The following is a 24,878-nucleotide window of genomic DNA, read 5'->3' as shown; positions in this document are numbered from 1 at the left end:
GGGTGTGGCATTGTTATGCACGTCACATCGCGGTTTTAGATCGGCCGGTCCTTCGGTCACGAGTTTGGTGAGAAGGTCTGGGGTCTGACGCCACGATCCTGACATATTGGTGGCAGCGGTCGTGGGATTGTCGCATGTTGGTGGCGGCGATCTTGCGATCGTGACATATTGGCTGGCAGCGTACGTGGGATAATTGCATTAAGAGCTTCAGTGCAGTGTTAAAAATTGGGTCTACACTGAAGGATTGTAACCTTTGTGGAAACAGTCCTTAGAAACAAGCGGTGCATATTTTATATATATATATATATATATATATATATATATATATATATAGAGACATATAGCAACAGCTCCTGCCTTTTCCTACTTTCCTATTCTATCTTTGCTTGCAATTATGCCTGGTGTAGCAGAATACGAGAAAATGAGCAAAGGTGACTTGAAGGCAGAATGTACCTCACGAGGATTGGATGTCGGTCACAAAAATCGTGAAGATTTGATTAGTGATCTAGTGGAGTATGATATCCGAGCAGATCAGAACTCGGGGGAACTTGAACCTGAAGGGGTTCCCGCTACCCACATTTCCAGTGGCTCAGAGACGGCCTCACAGGATGGGCATACAAAGACTGACACTGGAAGATCACCGAATGTTATCGTCACACCACCGCCTGAGCGGGCCAACACCGGAGTGCCTGTAACCAGCAGAGACTCTCCTCAGATGCAGGAAGCCCTGAAACGCCTCATGGAGACAGATCTTGAGGCATACCTGTGGTTCCTTGAACGTCAGGCCGACAGAGAAACTGCAGAATGCTAGGCTGAGAGAGAGGAAAGCCAAGCAGCGGCTGACAGAGAAATTGCAGAACGCCAGGGTGAGAGAGAGGAACGCCAAGCAGCGGCTGACAGAGAAACTGCGGAACGCCAGGCTGAGAGAGAGATGGTGCAGAGGGAAGCTGATCGTCGGCACGAGCTGGAGATGGCAAGGCTCCAGCCACAGCGACCGGATCAGAACCTCGGGGCCCTAGAGCACAGGGACGCCACTCTTTCCGTGGGCGCAGCCAAGTTTTCAGTGATGGAAAAAGACAGTGACATTGACACGTACTTACTGTCATTTGAAAAAACTTGCCGTCAGTACCATGTGCCCCCAACTCAATGGGCTCGGTATCTGACACCAGGGCTATGAGGCAAGGCCCTGGATGCGTTTGTTGAATTGCCAGAGGGGCAAGACGATGATTCCGAAATTTTAAAAGATGCTAACATCCGGAAGTACCAGATGACCCCAGTGGTTCAGGTCCATGCAGAAGGGACCTGGGGACTCTTACACGGATGTGGCAAGTCGCTTACGCACCACATTCCGACAGTGGACTAAGGGACTGAACGCTGACTCCTATGAGTCTTTGGAAGATCTCATGATACGAGATCAACTTTTGCACATTTGCCCAGCTGACGTCAGACAGTTCGTCTTGGAGAGGGAGCCAGCATCTACTAAAGCATCTACTGCAGCAGATCTGGCAGATACCTTTGTCCACACGTGAGTGCCTGACCCTCGCAAGGTTCTTCCAAACAGCTGGAAAGGGGGGAAATCGTCCCTAGCAATCTCTCCTACTTCGGTGAGTCAAGCTTCCCCTCCGCCCACACCTGCAGCGCTTGGAGCCAAGCCATCCCTGCCTGACACCCGCAGATGTTTCACCTGTGGGAAAGCCGGACATCTCAGGACGCAGTGTCCTGAGCAGAAGCAGACGACATCATCTGGCCAGCCGGCCAGCAACTCTTCTTCTGTGCTGTTCGTTCACAGGAAGATGCGGGTAACCCCCGCCAACTTGCAGCAAGTTACCGTGGGCAACCAGTCCGTAACTGGTTTCCAGGACACTGGGGCCGAAGTCACCTTGATCCGATCAGAGGTGATTGAGCCAAGGAACCTCATCTCAGGAAAGTTCCTTACCCTCACAGGAGTTGGGGGGACCCATTCATGCATACCCTGTGCAAAGGTATTCCTAGACTGGGATGCGGGGAGGGGGATGAGGGAGGTGGGGGTCTCGGATGAAATTCCCACACCTGTTTTGTTGGGTGCTGACCTAGGCACTCTTGTTTCTTATTATGCCCCTGCCGAGAATACCCAGAAGGGCCCCCTGGAACTCTCTGGACATGCCAAGGTACTGTGGGCAGATATTGGGGTAATGTCTGGGCCACCTGTGGATGGACAGAGGGAGGGGGCTGGGAATGGAGTGGGGCTACAGGGTTCTCCATTAGCTGGAGAACGAGAAGAAATCCCCTTGCCTGGGGAGGTATCGAACTCATGTGTCATTGATATTATGAACGTGACTGTTGATAATGGTTGTGATGACAATGGGGATGATATTAATAATGTCAGTAACCTTGATAGTAAAGTCAGTAATGTCGTTGATAATGTCAGTATTGTTGATGGTACGGTTGGTAATGCTAACACTGATTATGATATTCATGATGAGACAAATGATGTATTTTCACTCTTGGGGGTCACCCACAGTGCTGTGATGGGGGCAGAGGTACAGTCTCTGGGGGCTGAGCAAGGGGATGGTCTGGATAGGCCTGTTCCTTGCCCAGGCCCAAAAGATTGTGCCTTGATAAGTGCCCAGCCGTTGGCCTTGCATAGGACTAGGCAGCCGGCTGGGACTTGTAGTTCCACGCCTCAGGCAGCACTGAAAAGTGATTCCCAAAGGAACTTCAGAAGTCAGCTAGCTGTGAGTTGCCCTGCTAAGAAGGGTACACAACAGCCGGCTGGGACTTGTAGTTCCACGCATCAGGCAGCATTGAAAAGTGATTCACAAAGGAGCTTCAGAGGTAATCTAGCTGTGACTTGTAGTCCCACGAGTAAGGCAGCTCTGGAAAGCCATTCATATGGGGATTTCCGCCTGGGGCTAGGTGTGAACTCCCCTGCTGGGAAGAGTCAACACAGGCCTGACAGGACTAATGGCCTATCCCCAGGGGGCTGGAAGCCTGAAAGCCTGTCAGTTGATCTGACTTGTCATGGTGTGTCAACAGGCAGACAGACGGATGTCATAGGCAGAGACAGCACGCTTGGATTGGGGGTGCAAGGGGCCTTATTGGGGTGGATGCTTGGATTACAGAGAGAGGGCTGCAGTCCTCAGATCCAATCACCCCTTCCTGCCCCTCAGGTTCCGAAGCTGCTGGCAATGCCTCTGATAGATGGTGTCCGGATTCAGGAGGTGCAGGCTGACTGGGGCACAGAGACCAAGGGAATGGCACAGTCAGGAATCCAGGGGTCAGCTAGAGTCTGGGCATCCCCGGTAGTCGCGGTCCTCAAGCAGGATACGATGACCAGGCTTTCTGAGGACCTTGGAAAACTGAACGCCAGCCATGTGGTTGTGGCCTGCCCCATGCCCAGGAGCCATGAGTACATGGAGCATCCAGAGGGTGCCCGCTGTTTTACCATCATGGACTTGAGCAAGGGGTATGGGCCACCTTCTCTAACTCAGCAGGCTCAAGACGAGCCAGCCTTCGCTACCCCATGTGGCTTGCCTAAATCCACGGGAAGGCTAGTAGGGGTTGAGAACGCACCGACCACCTCTCCAGCGGTCAGGAATGGCCCGCAATGGGGCGTGGAACTGGGTGCAGTTTCCCACTTTAGGGGCCTTGCGGTGTTCGGCCCCATCTGGGAAGAGCAATTTTGGCCCCTGTCACTAGTCAGGAACCAACTGCCCGTGCATAGCCTGACAGTCGAGAAGGGTAACTGTCAGAGGAGCAGGTCAGTGGTTCAGTTTTGGAACACACCGGTAGGAAGAGACCCCCGGAGGTCTGGGCATGGGGAGACTGAGGCAGTTGTGGCCTGGTCTGCTCCCCAGGCCAAAAAGCAGGTTACGTTAGTCGTGGGTGCCGCTGGCTATGGTAGGACGCCTGGATGCAACTATCATGGCTCAGCTGGACCTGTGACTGACCTAGCAGACAGGAAACTGGAGGAACTAGTGTCCTGGATGCTAACAGGTAACGAGGACTGTCCATCTTGGATGAAGGTACCTGTCAGGAATGGACTTGCCAGTGGTGGTGGGACTCACCTGCCTTGTGGGCTGCAGTACCAGGGCTGGCCAGCGGGTGCTCTCAGCAACCAGAGGCTCACTCCTGCAATGAGCCATCACCTGAGGCTGATTACAGCAGGTGTATTTAAGGAATGGCCAGGCCTGTGATCAGGGCCTTGGTGTATGTTTCCCATGAGCCCCTGTACCTGCATCCTGTCTGCTTCCTGCCTGATCCTGATTCTGCTTTAATCCTGACTCTGCATGAACTCTGCCTGTCCTGACCTCGGCTATTCCTGACTACGCTTCCGCCTGCTTCTTGTACCTTGCCTGCCCGTTTGCTACCGACCCGGCCTGCCCAACTACGCTTAGTATTGTTCTTATTGTTATCTGTTGGAGGTTTGGTTGCACTGTGTTTATGTTTAGTCTTGCACTGCGTTTATGTACTGTTTAGTCTTTAATAAATTGTATTGTTGATACTATACCTGGAGTCTGTGTTTCCCTGTGTCAGTCCACACATTTCTGGTCATACCCGGATCCCTAGCAGAACACCAAGGCCATTCCTGACCAGAAGTGGCTGCACAGGGAAGCCATCTTGGCTTATTGTTGCTGGGAAGGATGCATCTTGATGAGGTGGTGTATTTGTCTCTGCTAGTCTTTGATGACAGAGATTATGCTTATCAGACTCTGAAGGAGTATACCAGGGATCAACTACTAGAATGCATAAGGATCGCTCATTGCCTAGTAGATCAGGGCACAGAGTTCTCTGAGGTGCAACCATTGATTCAGGTTTGTGCAGAGTTGGCTTCATCTGGTACCCCCGAATGCAAGGATGACTTTTTGCCGCCATTTAGTGCAGACCAGATAGAAGCCCTGGTGTGGTTATTGGAGGATGATGTGGATTACTTCTTGGAGCGTTATTCTGCATGTTCACAACAGGTGCTAAGAGGTTGTATAAACGCAGTGCAGTCTTTGACCAGACAGGCTTTGTGTAAGCTGAGCTTTGTTCAACCCATACTGCAGACATGGTCAGACTTGTTGCACCCAGCCTCAGTCAGCTTGCAACGTCATTCCTCTGCTCAAGGCACTCTTCCTGCAGTCCCGACAGCACCCCCAGTGACGGCCCAGTATACTCTGCTAACTACCACATGTCAGTCCCCTGCTCCCACTCGCTGCACCTATTCTAACTTTAACCCTGTAAAGAAGTCCTCTGTAGCAACTGCTCCCTCCTTTGTTCCATCCCTCAGCTCTTCTCTGCCTACAGCTGCTCTATCCACTTAAAAACCTGCGCTTACTTCCTGCACTCCAGTAACTAAAACCAGGAAAAAGCGAAAATTCTTTCCAACCAATACCATCCTGCCAGTATCCAAACCGGTCAGCCTGCCGTCTGAGAACCCACCTTCCGTGGTTCAGCCTGATACCCTGATGCCCGATGACCCAGTCTACCCTACCCAGCTTGATGTGTCTACCCAGCCTGATGGTCCTATTATGCCAGATGACTCGGTGCCCACTGTCGAGCCAGATGACCCGATGCCTGATGACCCGGTGCCCGCTGTCGTGCCTGGTGACCCAATGCCCGCTGTCGAGCCAGATGACCCGGTGCCCGCTGTCGAACCAGATGACCCGGTACCTGCTGTCGAGCCAGATGACCTGATGCCAGATGACCCGATGCCCGCTGTCGAGCCAGACGATCCAATGCCTGATGGCCTATTGCCCGCTGCTCCGCCTGATGGCCCGGTGCCTGCTGCTCCGCCTGATGGCCCGGTGCCCGCTGCTCCGCCTGATGGCCCGGTACCCATTGCCTTGCCTGCTGCCCAGCCTGATGGCCCGGTGCCTGCTGCTCCGCCTGATGGCCTGGTGCTGCTGCTCCGCCTGATGGCCCGGTGCCCGCTGCCTTGCCTGCTGCTCCGCCTGATGGCCTGGTGCCCGCTGCCTTGCCCGCTGCTCCGCCTGATGGCCCGGTGCCCGCTGCCTTGCCTGCTGCTCCACCTGATGGCCCGGTGCCCGCTGCTCCGCCTGATGGCCCGGTGCCCGCTGCTCCGCCTGATGGCCCGGTGCCCGCTGCCTTGGCTGCTGTCCAGCCTGACGTGCCTCTGCCTGCTGTCCCGCCTGACGTGCCTCTGCCTGCTGTCCCACCTGACGTGCCTCTGCCTGCTGTCCCGCCTGACGTGCCTCTGCCTGCTGTCCCGCCTGACGTGCCTCTGCCTGATGGGCTGGTGCTGCTGCTCCGCCTGATGGCCCGGTGCCCGCTGCCTTGCCTGCTGCTCCGCCTGATGGCCGGGTACCCGCTGCTCCGCCTGATGGCCCGGTGCCCGCTGCCTTGCCTGCTGCTCCGCCTGATGGCCCGGTGCCTGCTGCTCCGCCTGATGGCCCGGTGCCTGCTGCCTTGCCTGCTGCTCCACCTGATGGCCCAGTGCCCGCTGCTCCGCCTGATGGCCCGGTGCCCGCTGCCCCGCCTGATGGCCCGCTGCTCCACCTGATGGCCTAATGCCCGCTGCTCCGCCTGATGGCCCGGTGCCCGTTGCCTTGCCTGCTGCCCAGCCTGACGTGTCTCTGCCTGCTGTCCTGCCTGACGTGCCTCTGCCTGCTGTCCCGCCTGACGTGCCTCTGTCTGCTGTCCTGCCTGACGTATCTCTGCCTGCTGTCCCGCCTGATGTGCCTCTGCCTGCTGCTCAGCCTGACGTGCCTCTGCCTGCTGTCCCACCTGACGTGCCTCTGCCTGTTGTCCCACCTGACGTGCCTCTGCCTGCTGTCCCGCCTGACGTGCCTCTGCCTGCTGTCCCGCCTGACGTGCCTCTGCGCTTCCGCCTGCTCCTTGTACCTGCCCGTGGTGGGACTCACCTGCCTTGTGGGCTGCAGTACCAGGGCTGGCCAGCGGGTGCTCTCAGCAACCAGAGGCTCACTCCTGCAATGAGCCATTACCTGAGGCTGATTACAGCAGGTGTATTTAAGGAATGGCCAGGCCTGTGATCAGGGCCTTGGTGTATGTTTCCCATGAGCCCCTGTACCTGCATCCTGTCTGCTTCCTGCCTGATCCTGATTCTGCTTTAATCCTGACTCTGCATGAACTCTGCCTGTCCTGACCTCGGCTATTCCTGACTACGCTTCCGCCTGCTTCTTGTACCTTGCCTGCCCGTTTGCTACCGACCCGGCCTGCCCAACTACGCTTAGTATTGTTCTTATTGTTATCTGTTGGAGGTTTGGTTGCACTGTGTTTATGTTTAGTCTTGCACTGCGTTTATGTACTGTTTAGTCTTTAATAAATTGTATTGTTTATACTATACCTGGAGCCTGTGTTTCCCTGTGTTAGTCCACACATTTCTGGTCATACCTGGATCCCTAACAGTACCTGCGGACCCCACTGGGAGCGAGTTCCAGAATTCACCTGTCTGGTTCTGGTGCACACAGGTGCTACTACCTTCAGGCCAGATGTAGTCCTGGGCCTTAGGAAGAAGGTGGGAGAGGGGAATCGCCTTCTTTACCTCGACAAGAAGCTACATATTAATATGTTAGCAGTTGACCCCCCTCAGCCAAAGTGCTCTGTGAACAGGTGGGCACCCCGGCAGTGGCAATGGTATTTGGACAGCCACAGCCGACTGGTGCCCACCCATGACCACCACTTGGTCGGCATAGCAGTGTTCCTGGGGGAGAACGGCTTCCCTGTCAGACAGAACTCGGTTCTCCCGCAGTGTAGCGGTACCAGGTCAACCAAAGGTGAACCTCTGGACAGAGGTCGGTTGCGTCAGGAGGGAAATTGTAGTTCCCTCCCATGCTACCACCTGGAGGGGAGGTGTCGCAAAAACTGTGCAAAACACAGTGAAGTACGCAGTTCAACCATTTTGTAGGCACCTCCATCTTGGTACGGAGTATATATTGTGTCTCTCATTTTCCTTCCCCCTCCCTTCCTGAGAGGCACAGTGACAGATGTGTGTGTGTTAAAAGGGTCACTGGCAGGTAGAGCAGCAGGGGGCCCAGAGCTACAAAGCCCCCCAGGAGAGACAGAGACTAGCTGCCCAAGGACATGTGTAATTTCTCACTTCGTAACCGAGATAAGGCAGCTTTACACAGGAGTTGAGGAGATTGTAACCTCATAAAACCTAGCAGCTTAGGTGACAGAATTAAATGAGCATTCCTCAGGTCAGTGTGTCCCCTATGTTTCATATCATGGATTATGAAGATGTTGGTTCTAATTCAGAGTCCGCCCGACGATCCCCCCCTAAACAGAGTATTGGTCAGTTACTCAGAGCCACCCCCCTGCTGGGGGACTTTAAAACACAGGCTAGCAGGCCTAAAAAGTGAAGTTGAAGACATCTCCCAATTGTAACATCAATATACCACCTAGGGAGACCCTTTGCCCTGAAACTTGGATCTGCTTATGGCTAAGGCTTAATTGACAAGTAACTTAACCCTTTAACTTCCTCTCTGATATCTCTTTGCTGTGCTATGGTTCTTTGTATATATTATATATATCTTAATTACATCTTTTTCTGTAAATATTTTATTGCACCTGTTTGACTCTTTTAGTAATAAATCTTTCTTTCTGAAAGTGTTAAACTGTTTCTAAAGCACTTAATTGCAATTTACGAATTCCTGCCTCTAAAGAGACGCTACTGTGTTTGTTTAATCCTCTGCCCAATCGGCCTGCGGTGACCATATTGGACAGACGACTTTTCAACCATTACAGTGTATATTTGATAAAGAGAGTTTCCCCTTTCTCTGTACAAAAAGGGGTGGTGGCAGCGAAGGGTTAGTTGCGTAATTAACCCAACCCAGTAACAAGCGCATCCAGGCTGCAGGCACAGATTGAAATCCATTCGCTGGAAAATAGCTGTGTAGGGTGTAGCTGGGTGTGGCATTGCCACGCATGTCACATAGCGGTTTTAGATCGGCCGGTCCTTCAGGCACGAGTTTGGTGAGAAGGTCTGGGGTCTGACGCCGCGATTGTGACATATTGGTGGCAGCGGTCGTGGGATTGTCGCATGTTGGTGGCGGCGATCTTGCGATCGTGACATAACCCACTTCCTGTGACCCATTAGTGTCATAGACACACCCCAGTGGGGACATGTCATGTCATTTCTATGCAGTATTCATGATCACCCATTGTTGACCCAGAGAGAAGAGGACCCAGGACATTGTGTGTTGGACAGGTAAGCCCCGGAAGGAAAGAATTTATACTCAGCCTGGAGCTGGACTTTAATTGCTTCAGCACTTGTATTTGGTTCAGAGGTCAGAGGATGGCAGCTTCCTTCAGTCACTTTGCACAGGTCTTCTGCTCCTTGTTAGGTTTTTTTTAAAGGGGAACCTCAACCCGTGGACCTTAACTTGAAATACCTATGTATGTAGAACAGATGAGAGTGCTGCGTGACCTTTATAAGTCCAGTAAAGATTTATTGATCTCAAAACAAGGAAGTCAAACTGGTAGAAACCCAACAAGTCTCTGGGACTTGTAGCTCCCTTTATCAGGTCTAAGAAAACAAAGCACCATGAACATCATATCAGAAGATACTGTACATCTACCCATAACCAGGAGCAAGGCGGGAGATGCCACTTGTGATTTTTAATTAAGAATTTCCTATATACTGCACTTAGTCGGTGTCTTCTGCTGTTTCAATCGGCACAGCTGCAGCTACCTTGGCAATCTTATCGCCCAGTCTGTTGTAATTCTCGAAATCTGGGACTAGGGACATACATGACCCAATTTTAAGGTGTGGAAGTGGGATTCCTTCCAGATGTAGACCTTGCCTCCCTATGCTACTTTTCAATGAACCTTCCAGTCATTTGGCCTGTAAGTGGTCCATTTTTTTTTTTAAAAACTGCCCAGCCATCAAGTCAAGGGAGCTACAAGTCCCAGAAACCCAGCGAGCTGTCAAGTCAAGGGAGCTACAAGTCCCAGAACCCAACAAGCTGTCAAGACAAGGGAGCTACAAGTCCCAGAAACCCAACGAGCTGTCAAGTCAAGGGTGTTACAAGTCCCAGAAACCCAACGAGCTGTCAAGTCAACCCAACGAGTTTCTGGGACTTGTAGCTCCCTTTATCAGGTCTAAGAAAACAAAGCACCATGAACATCATATCAGAAGATACATCTACCCATAACCAGGAGCTAGGAAGGACATGCCATTTGTGATTTTTAATAAAGAATTTCTTATATACTGCACTTAATTGGGGTCCTCTGCTGTTTCAATCGGCACAACTGCAGCCACCTTGGCAATATTATCTCCCACTCTGTTGTAATTCTCGAAATCTGTTACTAGGGACATACATGACTCACAATGACCCAGTTTTAAGGTGTGGGACTGGGCTTCTTTCCAGATGTAGACCTTGCCTTCCAATTCTACTTTTCAATGAACCTTCCAGTCATTTGGCCTGTAAGTGGTCCATTAAAAAAAAAAGAAAATTCCCAGCTGTCATTATAGATAGTGACTTGAGAAGAAGTCTCCTGAAGAGTCATTGCCACAGCTTTCAAGTCTACGTCTTGACTGAATCCTTCAATTGTGGTCTCCTGTAGGACTGTGCTAGTACTTGGGTTGTAGGATGCCGTTGTTCACAGATGCCCAGCTAAGGTGAGTGTGGATGAAGAGCCAATGGACCATGCCCCTACTCATTCTGACAGCCCTCGAACCCCCCGTGTATCACATTGTATTGTTATCGTACTGTCGCATGTTCTGTCTCACATTGTAATGTACAGAGCTGAGCGAGCTACCTCCAGCTGAAATGGCACCCCTGGTCCAGTCTCCGGTACTGCAAATTGGCTTCCTTAGCAGCAAGGAAGGTGGTCTGCCATTCCGAAACCCATGAAAACTCAGCCTTTTTTCTGGTTACATTGCATATGGGTCTCAGGGGCGTATTTACCGTGAGACAAAGCATTTTCCTTGGGTGGCATTTTTCAAGGGGGCAGCGCCGCCCCCCGGCAGAAGTGACACAGGTGTGGCAGTGGCACACACGAGCCGTTGTGTTTGTAGGCTTGCTTGCAGCAGTCTCTGCTATACGAGATCCGAGGTTCAAGAGAACGGTGGATGCCAAATCTGCAGGGCACGCACAGGCTGGAGCTGGTAGACAGGAGGAGCCAAGCGGCCAGTCAAGGAAGTAGCCTCCGTTGATCGGTGAGTGCTGCCTGGGAGCCTAAAAACACCACTGATGGGCCTCAGGATCAGTCCAAGGTGTGGGATGAATGATCTCCAGAATCCCACAACTGCAACTCTTGGGAATTTTCCTCTATGGCCCAGTCCACAGAGTTCCCAGGAATTTGGTAGGTCCTTAGATTGTATCTCAGCGTATAGTCCATCCTCTGTTCTCCATCTGCTGGATCAGGTTCAATGCTTCTCCTTTGTCCAGAGACCATAAGGTCATCATCATAGTGGATCACATTGGGCAGCGCAGTGGTTAGCACTTCTACCTGGCAGCAGTAGGGTCATAGGTTTGAGGCGCAACCTCTTATCAATCCACTTACAAAGAATTTAATGATTTTAAAAAAGAAAATATTTATTTGTCCTTTGTTCATGCTTAACAAGGATGTGTTAACATTTTTATTGTAAATATGAAATGTTACATCTGAAAATGGCATATTTCAAGCAAATGAAGCCGTTTGTGAAGGCTGATAATCACTGCAATGAAATAGTCAGTTCTAATGCCCTGTAGTATGATCTCCCCTTCTCTTCATCTACGAGCAATATCTCTAGCCCCTTCTCACCATGACATCTTCCTATGAAGCTTCTGCTGAAGGTCAGGGGAGATCAGACACTGCTAGAGGGATCCAACCATCAGCGACCTCCCCTTCTTCTCCCTCACCAAGATGTCTTCCTATGAAGCTTCTGCTGAAGGTCAGGGGAGATCAGACACTGCTAGAGGGACCCAACCAGCAGTGACCTCCACTTCTTCTCCCTCACCATGATGTCCTTCATAGAAGCTTCTGCTGAAGGTCAGGGAAGATCAGACACTGCTAGAGGGACCCAACCAACAGTGACCTCCCCTTCTTCTCTCTCACCATGATGTCCTCCATGGAAGCTTCTGCTGAAGATCAGACTACACTGCTAGAGGGACCCAACCATCAGTGACCCCCCCCCCCCTTCTCTCTCCTAGCAGAGGGAGCCAGACACAACTTTGAAGTCTTTAGTGATTTCTAATCTCCTTATAAAATGTTTCTTCCATATCATCCATATTTAACAGATTCCTCCGAACTGAGCCCTTTGCTTGCTTTTATCTGGCCCTTGGGGCACATTTCCTTCCATTGACACCGATAGGGTGCTAATCCTCCCAATGATCCCAACAACGCGGCACTGTTACTCCCAATGACACCAGCAATGGGGTACTGTTCCTCCCACTAACACTAGCGATAGGGCACTGTTCCTCCCACTAATCTCAACAACGCGGCACTGTTCCTCCCAATGACACCAGCAATGGGGCACTGTTCCTCCCACTGGGGCTCGGTTTCTCTTACTGACACTAGCGACGGGGCACTGTTTCTCCTACTGACACCAGTGATGGGGCACTGTTTCTCCTACTGACACCAGCGACGGGGCACTGTTTCTCCTACTGACACCAGCGACGGGGCAGTTTCTCCTACTGACGCCAGCGACGGGGCACTGTTTCTCCTACTGACACCAGTGATGGGGCACTGTTCTTCCCACTGATACCAGAAATGGGGAACTGATTATTCCACCGAGACCAACGATAGGACACTGTTCCTCCCACTGACCACCAAGCCTAGGGCATTTTCTACTCCCACTGGCCACAATCCGGCCCTAAAGTTTGAAAGGCAGTAAACTGGCCCTTTCCTTCAAAAGTTTGGAGACCCCTGATATAGAAGACATTTCCCGCACTCAGGACACTAATACACCTCGAGGGTTGTGTGGGATCTCTGATGTCTGGTAAGACAAGACTTCTGTGAAAAACATTTCCCGCACTCCAGGCAGGAATATGGTTTCCCCCCTGTGGGGGTCTTTGATGTATAACAAGGTATCATTTACATGCATAATATTTCTCAGGACAGGAAAACAGCTTTTCCTATGTTTGGCATTCTGTATCTAATGGACAGTAAGATTGGACTTCCATGGACATGGACTTTACTGTGTGTGAGATCTTTCATGTGAAACAAGATCTGATCTCAGAGAAAATCCTTTCCCACACTTAGTGCAGGAAAAAGGCTTCTCCCCCATATGGGTTCTTTGATGCAAAATAAGGTCGGAATTCCGCGTATAACTTTTTCCGCACTCAGAACAGGAATACGGCTTCTCCCCGGTGTGAGATCGTTCATGTCTAAAGAGGTCATATCTCTGTGAAAAACATTTCCCGCACACAGGACAGGCATATGGCTTTTCCCCGGTGTGAGATTTTTGATGTCTACTAAGGTCTGATTTCCGTGAAAAGCGTTTTCCGCACTCGAGACAGGAATATGGTTTCTCGCCTGTGTGATATCTCTGATGTATGGAAAGATAAGCCTTATCTGAAAAACATTTCCCACACTCAGAGCAGGAATACGGCTTCTCCCTCTCCTTCATGTGAGATCTGTAATGTATGACGAGTTCTGATACAGGAAGAAAACAATTATCACACTCAGAACAGGCATATAGCTTCTCCCCCGTGCGAGATCTCTGATGTACAGTGAGATTCAAGTCAGAGCTAAGACTTTCCCCACTTTCTGGATTGCAGAATGTCTTCTCCCCCTGAATTCCGGCCCCATCCCCCACAGTACGAGGTTGCTCAGCGTCAGAGGGATCCCATGGTCTCTCCACACTGGGAAGTCCACCATCCACAGTAGAGCTCATTGTCATTTCTCCAGCACATAGAACCCCGGCCCCATCCCCCACAGTACGAGGTTGCTCAGAGTCAGCAGGATTCCATGGTCTCTCCACACTGGGAAGTCCACCCTCCATAGTGGAGCTCATTGTCTTTTCTCCGGCAAAATCTCCTGGGATGTCCTCATCTTTCATTTTACAACCTGGAGATAAAGTGAGATGATCCTTTGAGGGTTTCTCCATGGCAGGTCCTGGAAAAATAGAAAAACATCATCAATAGATAGGAGAGGGTTAGTTCACTTCCCTCAAGATTCCATCTGGATCAGGGAGATAGGAGGGAGCAGATGTTCTCTGTGGATGTCCCAACCAGCTGGAAATCCTCCCCTCTTCAGTCAAAGGGCCTTTGGTCCTCCCAGAGCACTTCTACATTTAAACCACCTTGTCAGAAGAGCAGGAACCAATGGGGGCTGGGGGGGGGCTATAACAGAGCAGAGATAAGAGAAGAATATATTCTGGTCACCTGTGCTGATCTCTGTAGGAGTGTCCTCCTCTATGAATGTCCTCCTCATTCCAGCCTCCTCCATATATTGCTGATCATCCCTCACATACGTCTCTTCTACTTCTGCTTTAACCTCAAATTCTATATCGATTGGATCTCCACTCTACATCAAGAAAATGAGAGAAAATATCATCTGTAAGATATATTTATTATTTTGACATCACATAAGAAATCTCCATGAGTCTGTGTTTTATAAGCTCCATCCCACTAACCTTGTAATGGTGAGGTATGGAGTGACCTTCATGGGTGGAATCCAGGGAATACAGAGGACGGGGACATCTCTCTGGTGGGTTCCCATGACTGGATCCATCTACCTGATGATGGTGAGGGATGGTGTGAACTTCCTGTGTGGAATCCCGGGAATACAGAGGACGGGGACATCTCTCTGGTGGATTCCCATGACTGGATCCACCTACCTGATGATAGTGAGGGATGGTGTGACCTTCCTGTGTGGAATCCCGGGAATACAGAGGACGGGGACATCTCTCTGGTAAGTTCCCATGACTGGATCCATCTACCTGATGATGGTGAGGGATGGTGTGACCTTCCTGTGTGGAATCCCGGGAATACAGAGGACGGGGACATCTCTCTGGGGGGTTCCTGGTATTAGGTGGCTCCATCATATCCTTGTGTCCTTCTGAAAACTCCTCCATCACTCCATACTCCTCATCCTCCTCTTTATACTCTTCTTTAACAACAATATTATCTTCTCCAAGGATTCCACTCTGAATATATAATAAAACATTAATTGTAACAAACATGCTGTGTATAAATCAGAACTACCAATAATTGTCAATCATCCACCTGATGATGGTGAGGGATGGTGTGAACTTCCTGTGTGGAATCCCAGGAATACAGAGGACGGGGACATCTCTCTGGTGGGTTCCTGTTGCTGGATAACTCCACCATGGTGTCCTGGTACAGATCTTTGTGTTCTTCTGAAATCTCTGACTCCTCCATCACCCCATCCTCATCCTCCTCCTCCTCCTCTTTTATTTCTTCTTTAACCTCAACTGTAGAATCTCTCAGGTTTCCACTCTGTATATATAATAAAATGACATCAATGGTAACAATGCAGATAATGTACAGATCCTAATGATACTATCAGTAATTGTTCCTCAACTACCTGATGATGGTGTGACCTTCCTTTGTGGAATCCCAGGAATCCAGAGGACGGGAACATCTCTCTGGTGGGTTCCCATGACTGGATCCACCTACCTGATGATGATGAGGGATGGTGTGACCGTCCTGTGTGGAATCCCGGGAATACAGAGGACGGGGACATCTCTCTGGTAGGTTCCTGGTATTAGGTGGCTCCATCATAATGTCCCTGTAGAGATCTTTGTGTCCATCAGAAAGCTCCATGACTCCATACTCCTCTTCATACTCTTCTTTAACAACAATATTATAACTCCCGAGGATTCCACTCTGAATATATAATAAGATAACATAAGATTGTAATACACATGCTTTATATAACTCATAATTATCGGTAATTGTTCCTCATCGTCCCTCATGGGACGGGGACATCTCTCTGACTGGATCCATCTACTTGATGATGGTGAGGGATGGTGTGACCTTCCTGTGTGGAATCCTGGGAATACAGAGGATGGGGACATCTCTCTGGTGGGTCCCCATGACTGGATCCATCTACCTGATGATAGTGAGGGATGGTGTGACCTTCCTGTGTGGAATCCCGGGAATACAGAGGACGGGGACATCTCTCTGGTGGGTTCCCATGACTGGATCCATCTACCTGATGATGGTGAGGGATGGTGTGACCTTCCTGTGTGGAATCCCGGGAATACAGAGGATGGGGACATCTCTCTGGTGGGTTCCCATGACTGGATCCATCTGTAGGAAACACACACACTGACTGAATCCATTGTTTCTATGTGTTTATCAGATTATGGGGGATCTAGGTGGATCCTCCGTACTTCTCTCTCCTTTCCAATAAAGTCTCCTCTTACCCGGTGATGTGAGGGGCGGCTGATTGTCCATCATGACGTCCTTGTAGAGGTCCTTGTGTCCTTCTAAATACTCCCACTCCTCCATGGAGAAATAGACAGTGACACCCTGACACCTTATAGGAACCTGACACACACAATGATGCAGTCACCATCCAGACACATCCCTTGTCTGTTACTGGAGAATGTCCCAGAATTCCTGGCACCGCTCACCTCTCCTGTCAGCAGATGGACCATCATGGTGGTCAGTTCCAGGATCTTCTGCTCTTTGTTCCTCACAGGTATCGGAGAATGAGGGGGAGGCACCATGGTGGGGCTCTGGGTCCTGCTCCATCCTCCTGAGATTGGCTCCCCACTAGACTTCTTCACTACAACATAATCCTACAGATCAGGAGAAATAGAAACCAATATCAATCATCTGACATCATCTACATGTCTACAAGAACATGGTCTATTGGCCAGACTAGACCAGAGTGATGTCATGTGACCTCCCAGAATCCTCACCTCTCCGGTCAGGTCTGTGTTTTATTAATAGAGATAGGAGTGATGTCATGTGACCTCCCAGAATCCTCCTCACCTCTCCGGTCAGGTCTGTGTGATGTCATGTGACCTCCCAGAATCCTCCTCACCTCTCTGGTCAGGTCTGTGTTTTATTAATAGAGATGAGAGTGATGTCATGTGACCTCCCAGAATCCTCCTCACCTCTCCGGTCAGCAGGTAGATGATCTCCAGGGTGAGGTTTAGTATCCTCTCAGTCATGTGACTCCGGTCCTCCTCCATCCTCATTGGTGCCGCCATCTATGAAGGTTTCCCTGTAGACAGATAACATTGATGAGTGAATGATCTGGATTGGTTGTACAATGATAGGATGGGGATATCAGGAGGTAATATGAAGGTCAGTATGGATCTTAGAACTGTGACCCCCAGACTGTTTAGTGTTTCCTATGGTTCTTGGGTCTGGGAGATGTATACAGTTTGGCCTCCAGGATCACAAGTCCCATTCTCCATGTTGGGTGGGTTGTGTTTCTGGCTTCATTTAGTTTAGCTCTGGAAGGTCAGACAAGGAACTATCATTAGGATCTTCTGCCATCTTTAATGGCTCTGGGATATTGATGGGGGGTCATTGAAAGATCAGCGTGATGTCAAAGGTTTTGCTGACTCTGGATGGAGGGACATTGGGTGGAGGAGCTGTGATGTCATTGGATTCTTGGACTGATTGGAGGACACTGGGTGGAGGAGCTGTGATGTCATTGGATTATCTCACTGATTGGAGGACATTGGGTGGAGGAGCTGTGATGTCATTGGTTTCTCTGACTGATTGGAGGACACTGGGAGGAGGAGCTGTGATGTCATTGGATTCTCTGACTGATTGGAGGACACTGGGAGGAGGAGCTGTGATGTCATTGGATTCTCTGACTGATTGGAGGACATTGGGTGGAGGAGCTGTGATGTAATTGGTTTCTCTGACTGATTGGAGGACACTGGGAGGAGGAGCTGTGATGTCATTGGATTCTCTGACTGATTGGAGGACACTGGGAGGAGGAGCTGTGATGTCATTGGATTCTCTGACTGATTGGAGGACATTGGGTGGAGGAGCTGTGATGTCATTGGATGCTCTGACTGATTGGAGGACATTGGGGGGAGGAGTTGTGATGTCATTGGATTCTATGCCTGATTGGAGGAGGAGCTGTGATGTCATTGAATTCTCTGGCTAATTGGAGGACGTTTGGTGGGGGAGCTGCGATGTCATTGGATTCTCTGACTGACTGGAGGACATTGGGTGGAGGAGCTGTGATGTCATTGGATTCTTGGACTGATTGGAAGACATCGGGAGGAGGAGCTGTGATGTCATTGGATTTTCTGACTGATTGGAGGACACTGGGAGGAGGAGCTGTGATGTCATTGGATTCTCTGACTGATTGGAGGACACTGGGAGGAGGAGCTGTGATGTGATTGGATTCTCTGAGTGATTGGAGGACATTGGGTGGGGGAGCTGTGATGTCATTGGATTCTCTGACTGATTGGAGGACATTGGGGGGAGGAGCTGTGATGTCATTGAATTCTATGCCTGATTGGAAGAGGAGCTGTGATGTCATTGGATTCTCTGGCTGATTGGAGAATGTTCGCTGGGGGAGCTGCGATGTCAATGGATTCTCTGACTGATTGGAGGACATTGGGAGGAGGAACTCTGATGTCATTGGATTCTTGGACTGATTGGAGGACATTGGGTGGGAGAGCTGTGATGTCATTGGATTTTCAGACTGATTGGAGGACATTGGGTGGGGGAGCTGTGATGTCATTGGATTCTCTGACTGATTGGAGGACATTGGGAGGAGATGTGATGTCATTGGATTCTCTGACTGATTGGAGGACATTGGGTGGGGGAGCTGTGATGTCATTGGATTCTCTGACTGATTGGAGGACATTGGGAGGAGGAGCTGTGATGTCACTGGATTCTCTGTTTGGAGGATATTGGGAGGAGGAGCTGTGATGTCATTGCATTCTTGGACTCTTGGTTTGGAGGAAGTCATTTAGCAGGTAGGTATACTCTCAATGGATCTGTGACAACATCCCATTCCTGTGATCTCCGTGTTTTCCCCATTCCTGTGACCTCCGTTTTCTCCCCATTCCTGTGATCTCCGTGTTCTCCCCATTCCTGTGACCTCCGTGTTCTCCCCATTCCTGTGATCTCCCCATTCCTGTGACCTTCGTGTTCTCCCCATTCCTGTGATCTCCGTGTTCTCCCCATTCCTGTGACCTCCGTGTTCTGCGGGGATTTTATCGATCACATTTTAGGATGAATATCGGAGATTGGGATCATTATGGAAAAGTTATTCTTTGGAAATGTATATGGATTCCTTTAGGGTCGCTTACGGGGCCGGAACATTCTCTTCGTATTGGAGATGTCACATTTCCTACCAATCACCTTCTCCCCTCATCAGTCTATACTATCTGTACCCCTTTTGTAGGGAAGCGGGGGATGGGGGGTTTATTTAGGTGGGATTTATCTGCTTATGCTTTTATAATACGAGCTTTACTTAGGAAGAAAAAGTAAACAAAAATTCCATTGTTCTACATAAATGTGTATCATCATCTGCTGGGAAGAAAAGACGTCACAGTGACCATGGAGGAAGAGGACGGACGTAACAATGGAGGAAGAGGACGGACGTGACGATGGAGGAAGAGGACCGACGTGACGATGGAGGAAGAGGACGGGCGTGAAGGTGGAGGAAGAGGACGGGCGTGACGGTGGAGGAAGAGGACGGGCGTGACGGTGGAGGAAGAGGACGGGCGTGACGATGGAGGAAGAAGACGGGCGTGACGGTGGAGGAAGAAGACGGACGTGACGGTGGAGGAAGAGGACGGATGTGACGATGGAGGTAGAGGACCGATGTGACGGTTGAGGAAGAGGACGGGCGTGACGGTGGAGGAAGAGGACGGACGTGACGGTTGAGAAAGAGGATGGACGTGACGGTTGAGGAAGAGGATGGATGTGACGGTTGAGGAAGAGGATGGGCGTGACGATGGAGGAAGAGGACGGACGTGGCGGTTGAGGAAAAGGAGGGGCGTGACGATGGAGGAAGAGGAAGGACGTGGAGGAAGAGGACAGGCGTGACAGTTGAGGAAGAGGACGGTCGTGATGGTGGAAGAAGAGGACAGGCGTGACGATGGAGGAAGAGGACAGATGTGATGGTGGAGGAAGAGGACGGGCGTGTTGATGGAGGAAAAGGACAGACGTGACTATGGAGAAAGAGGACGGACATGATGGAGGAAGAAGACGGGCGTGACGATGGAGGAAGAGGACAGATGTGACTATGGAGGAAGAGGACAGACATGATGGAGGATGAAGAGAACAGACATGACAGGGGGTTACTGGGCGTAAATAGAAAATAAGATCTTATTACCTCCTCTGCTGCCACTTCCAGCAATGTCTCTTCTCTACTTCCTCTTGACTACATCACTTCCTGTCTGTCCCTGACATCACTTCCTGTTTTCCATAGAGACTTCCTGTCTGGGTAGAAGTGAGATCCTCACCTTGTGGAGCTCAGAGGAACTGCAGCCCCGAGAACCGTCTGGTAGTGTGACCCCGGCCTTGTGCTGGGTGTGTATGGACTGTATGTCCTCATAGAGGGGTCACCTCCACTCCCACAAAGGGGGACAGAAATATATGACTGCCTAGTCCAGCCTTTCTCAGCCAGGGGTCCTCCAAAGGGTTCTAGGGGTTCCTCCAAAGGGTTCTAGGGCTTCCTTCAGCAATGAACAATTTCTCTCTCTCAGTAACAACTGACATCAATGATCTGTAAGGGGGGCAGTCTATCTACTGATGACCATGTAAGAATGTCCTTCTCCCACTGACCACTGATATGAGGGGGTCCTTTTCCCATCGGTCTCCAATGTAAGAGATCACTACACTGACCACTGATATAAGGGGGTCCTTCTCCCATCGGCCACCAATGTAAGGGACCACTACACTGACCACTGATATAAGGGGGTCCTTTTGATCAGGATGAGTGGAGGGATTTTCAGACCTTTGGTTTTGCAGCAAAATTGATTTTAGACTTGGTCATAATGACCTCTACTTTTTCACTATGTGGTTCTGTTTAGGAGAACACTTCGATGAAAACCTTCCCATGTGGCTGTGCAAGTCCTGAGATGCCCCTAATCATCCACGTAAGACTCAGGCATTGGTGAAATGGATGACGTGGGTCACACCCTTACTGTCATCAGATGAACCCAGCAGCAAGCAGTCCATCTCTACCACAGCAGAGCAGCCAGGCAGATCAGGGAGCACTCCATACCCCGGTACAGATAGGACGGGGAATCACACCTCCTCTTTCAGCCTATCCCACCTCTGATATATGGATGTAAAGAACCCCCACAGAGAGGGAAGGGTGGAATGGGCTCCTGAACCCCAGAATGTGGTGATGGAGGACTAGCCAAGTAAAAGGAGGAGGAAACAACAGAGGAACCCAGCATGGCAGTATGGGGAAGTAGGCATACAGGTCAGATATGTGAAGGTGGAACTTCAAGGTCCTACTGGGAGCCCCAGGATGGCAGCAATCCCAGCTGTGGGTGACCACACTGACCAGACATCATTTTTTTGTAGGAATAAAGTGGAACATGAGTATACAGAAAGTGCGATGAGGCAGGAGGCAGGTCGGGGGTATTTATTCCATGCCTGTGAGTTGATTGCATAATTCAAAAATGGCCTTCCGGTAAGGTCAAACATAGCAGTAGGACCATCAAATGTGGAGATTAGTAGCTTCCTCGTCTCAGAATTTCCAACCATGATTGGAGATTGAAAAGAGAAAATTTATATAGGGTGCAAGGACACTTCTATTACTTAGTCAATATCTTATGTAGCCAGGGACATCTACAGATCAGACTATGGTTAAACCTTTTCCCCCTAGTGCTCAGTACTGGGACCTCTACATCACTTCCTGTTAGCAGAGTGGATCCACTTCTGACAGCAAAGGATCATGGGACTTGTAGTCCTATAGCCGATACAGCTTGTATTTCTGAGTGCTGATTGAACTACAACTGCCAGAGAGCTGGGGAACAAGAAGGATACTGGGAAAGCAGAAATATTCTACAGCAAGGGACTGGCTCACTCTCTTGGTGCAGGATCCAGAGCTGAATATGAGGGGACTGCCGTTCTAGAGACAGATTGCTGGCCTATTACTGTGGGACCCTGCACAGCATTGACGCCGATCACCACACCAGGATTGCATCAGCTTTTCAGCATCGGGACTGTCATTGTCCATGTAACGGAACCAATCCCAGACTGCACTTGGGTACTTCCGTTAGAATAATGCTTCCCCGTCCGAACACCGACCACAGACACCACCGCTGACCATACAAGACTAGACGACAGCAGTCTTGAAGTAAACCAGGAAATAGACTAGTTTATTTGAACACAGATACAAGGTATATACACTCGGGACAATCCCCCCTCCCTGCATAATGACACAGGGCAGGGCAATCTACATTTAGTAACAAGAGACAAACAGGTATTCAAACTTCACACCAGCAAACAGTCCCATCAGGAGGGAGGGCTGCTGGAGACACCACCCACCAAGCTAATACACATAAACACATACATCCCATAATAGTTTGCTCCCAAGCCAGACAAACAATAGAACAATGGGATGTAGCCACACAACACCAAACAATCCGCAACCCCCCACCCCACCTATCTCCTAGACATGTCTACACAATATTAGAACAGATCACCCTGTAGACCTAACAGGCACAGGGTGACTTACACATAAGAGGAATATAAGGAGCTGAGACAGGGGTCTCCCCTCCTCTCCAAAGTGAGCCGTCACAGTCCAGTCTTCACACAGACATCTCTGTCTGGCTCTGCACACCCCTGAATCCAGCCAAGAGCCTGTGCAAGAGTCCTGTTCCTAGAAGACCATGCTATCCATGGGATTGGTGAGCGGGCGCATGCCCAACCTCTTTCTGTCATCACTCTATAGACACTGCATGCAGACATCTTTACACCTCAGTACCAGGAGAGCTTTGCTTGGAGCGGTGCCACGGCTTGTCTGTTTAACTTCCTTGAATTACCAGTATTCACTAATGCTTATGGGCCCCACCATTGCTAGCAGAAGACAATGGATACCACCATAACAGGAGCTTTAAACATCTGAGGATTCAAGTCACAATCTCTAAGTAAGGGGACTGTTCCTCTTTTAGGGCCATTGTTATTCATCTTAGGGTACTTATACTGTATCTATTTATGTTGGAGTATACATTTACATCATTCTCTGCATGCCCTGTTGCTGCACAGGTGGAACGGAGGGAGCTGATAGGTCAACAATCTTTTTCTTTGCCCTCTTACTACTGGTGCTTCACTTAAATAGTTGAAGCCTACTACTCGTGACGGTATAACCTGGTAAACATTGTTAATTGATTATTCCTATTTTACCAATGTTCTGCTTTTATGCGTAAACTGAGGTTGTATGTCCTAAATCCGTTATTCCCGTGGCCTCTTTTCAGCAAGTTTAATATAGAGGTGTTACTAAAGAATCATGTCTCTTGCATTATTATTTCATACAGTTGAAATATGTCTGAACCCAGAGTGGCAGAAATGTCGGGAGGCTTGCAAGGTCAGGGCACTGGGGACCAGCATTATCAAGTGGCTCCTGCGGGGGTAGAGCTACACTTATCATTTCTCTCCTGCAATTGGCTTGTTATACTTGATTTAAATACCAAATTAAAAAAGAAAAAAGTGCCATTTACAAAAAACACCAGTGTCAGCAGCATATCCCACCCAAAATAAATTTTGGCAAAAATAATCCTAATTAAAAGGTATGCGCTAATAACAAACTTATACAAAGGTGTATATCATCATCCAAAAAAAAAAAAAAACATTTAGTGTTTTAAATAAATAATTATAATGTCCAAACACTAATGGACACTAATTTATGTTTGGACACTATAATTATTTATTTATTTTTTTTTTTTTGGATGATGATATACACCTTTGTATAAGTTTATTATTAGCGCATACCTTTTAATTAGGATACTTGATTTAAATGTCAGAAAAAAAAACTTAGAAAACATAGAAAAGATGGAGGGGGGTTTCTCTATGTTAGATGTGATGTGAAAGTGAGGAAGAAAGATGATCTTGTGGTTGGAGGTGGTGATGGTGCGGAGGAGGAATTATAGGAGGAATGATAGATGGCTCTATGGACTGATGGACTTATCATTGGAGTATACTACAGACGTCCTGAGGTCTATGAGAAGGGGGAGAGTCGGCTGTTCCAACAAGGACAAGCTGGGAACACCAAACTACTAAGACACAAGATGGAGACTAAAACCTACAGGATGGGCCGTACTTGTAGTGTTACGAAATAGAGAAAGAGAAAGGAGAAGAAGGGAAGAGAAGAATAATCTTGAGGTTGGAGGTGGTGATGGTGCGGAGGAGGAATTACGGGTGGAATGATAGATGGGTCTATGGACTGATGAACTTATCATTGGAGTATACTACAGACGGCCTGAGGTCTATGAGAAGGGGGAGAGTCGGCTGTTCTAACAAGGTGATGGTGCGGAGGAGGAATTACGGGAGGAATGATAGATGGGTCTATGGACTGATGAACTTATCATTGGAGTATACTACAGACGGCCTGAGGTCTATGAGAAGGGGGAGAGTCGGCTGTTCTAACAAGGTGATGATGCGGAGGAAGAATTAAGGGAGGAGTGATAGATGGGTCTATGGACTGATGGACTTATCATTGGAGTATACTACAGACGTCCTGAGGTCTATGAGAAGGGGGAGAGTCGTGTTCCAACAAGGATAAGCTGGGAAAAGCAAACTACTAAGACACAAGATGGAGACTAAAACCTACAGGATGGGCCGTACTTGTTCTGCTGGGCAATGGAGGAGAAAAGAGGAGGAGACTGGAGGAGTAGGGAAAAGAAGACAAGAATGACCTTGTGGTTGTAGGTGGTGATGGTGCGGAGAAGGAATTACGGGAGGAATGATAGATGGGTCTATGGACTGATGGACTTATCATTGGAGTATACTACAGATGTCCTGAGGTCTATGAGAAGGGGGAGAGTCGGCTGTTCCAACAAGGACAAGCTGGGAACACCAAACTACTAAAAC

At 49.5% G+C, this 24,878-nt stretch overlaps 1 protein-coding gene across 2 annotated transcripts in view; it reads right to left on the bottom strand.

Moving 5' to 3' along the window:
• LOC149443158 (uncharacterized) overlaps positions 1–20,260 on the bottom strand; it is a 183,554-nt gene extending 163,294 nt beyond the window's left edge. The window contains exons 1-8 of one of the 2 annotated variants that reach the window (XM_089655845.1): positions 20,167–20,259; positions 16,964–17,073; positions 16,475–16,642; positions 15,513–15,722; positions 15,099–15,332; positions 14,507–15,019; positions 14,256–14,397; positions 11,458–13,986 (exon numbers count right to left, since the gene is read on the bottom strand). In XM_089655845.1, the coding sequence (XP_089511971.1) occupies positions 13,064–13,986; positions 14,256–14,397; positions 14,507–15,019; positions 15,099–15,332; positions 15,513–15,722; positions 16,475–16,642; positions 16,964–17,059 (2,286 nt within the window). In that variant the 5' untranslated portion in view covers positions 17,060–17,073; positions 20,167–20,259 and the 3' untranslated portion in view covers positions 11,458–13,063. Of the gene's footprint in view, positions 1–11,457; positions 13,987–14,255; positions 14,398–14,506; positions 15,020–15,098; positions 15,333–15,512; positions 15,723–16,474; positions 16,643–16,963; positions 17,074–20,166 lie in introns of those variants that run through there. The other variant, XM_089655846.1, reaches the window with a different exon arrangement.
• Positions 20,261–24,878: the final 4,618 nt, after the last annotated feature.

Source organism: Staurois parvus, unplaced genomic scaffold (assembly GCF_062004578.1).
Source record: "Staurois parvus isolate SC_StPar_1 unplaced genomic scaffold, SC_StPar_1.0 ptg000874l, whole genome shotgun sequence".
In the NCBI taxonomy this organism is placed as follows: Eukaryota; Metazoa; Chordata; class Amphibia; order Anura; family Ranidae; genus Staurois; species Staurois parvus.
The sequence above is the reverse complement of the archived record's forward strand: the minus strand, read 5'-3'. Positions and strand labels throughout refer to the sequence as shown.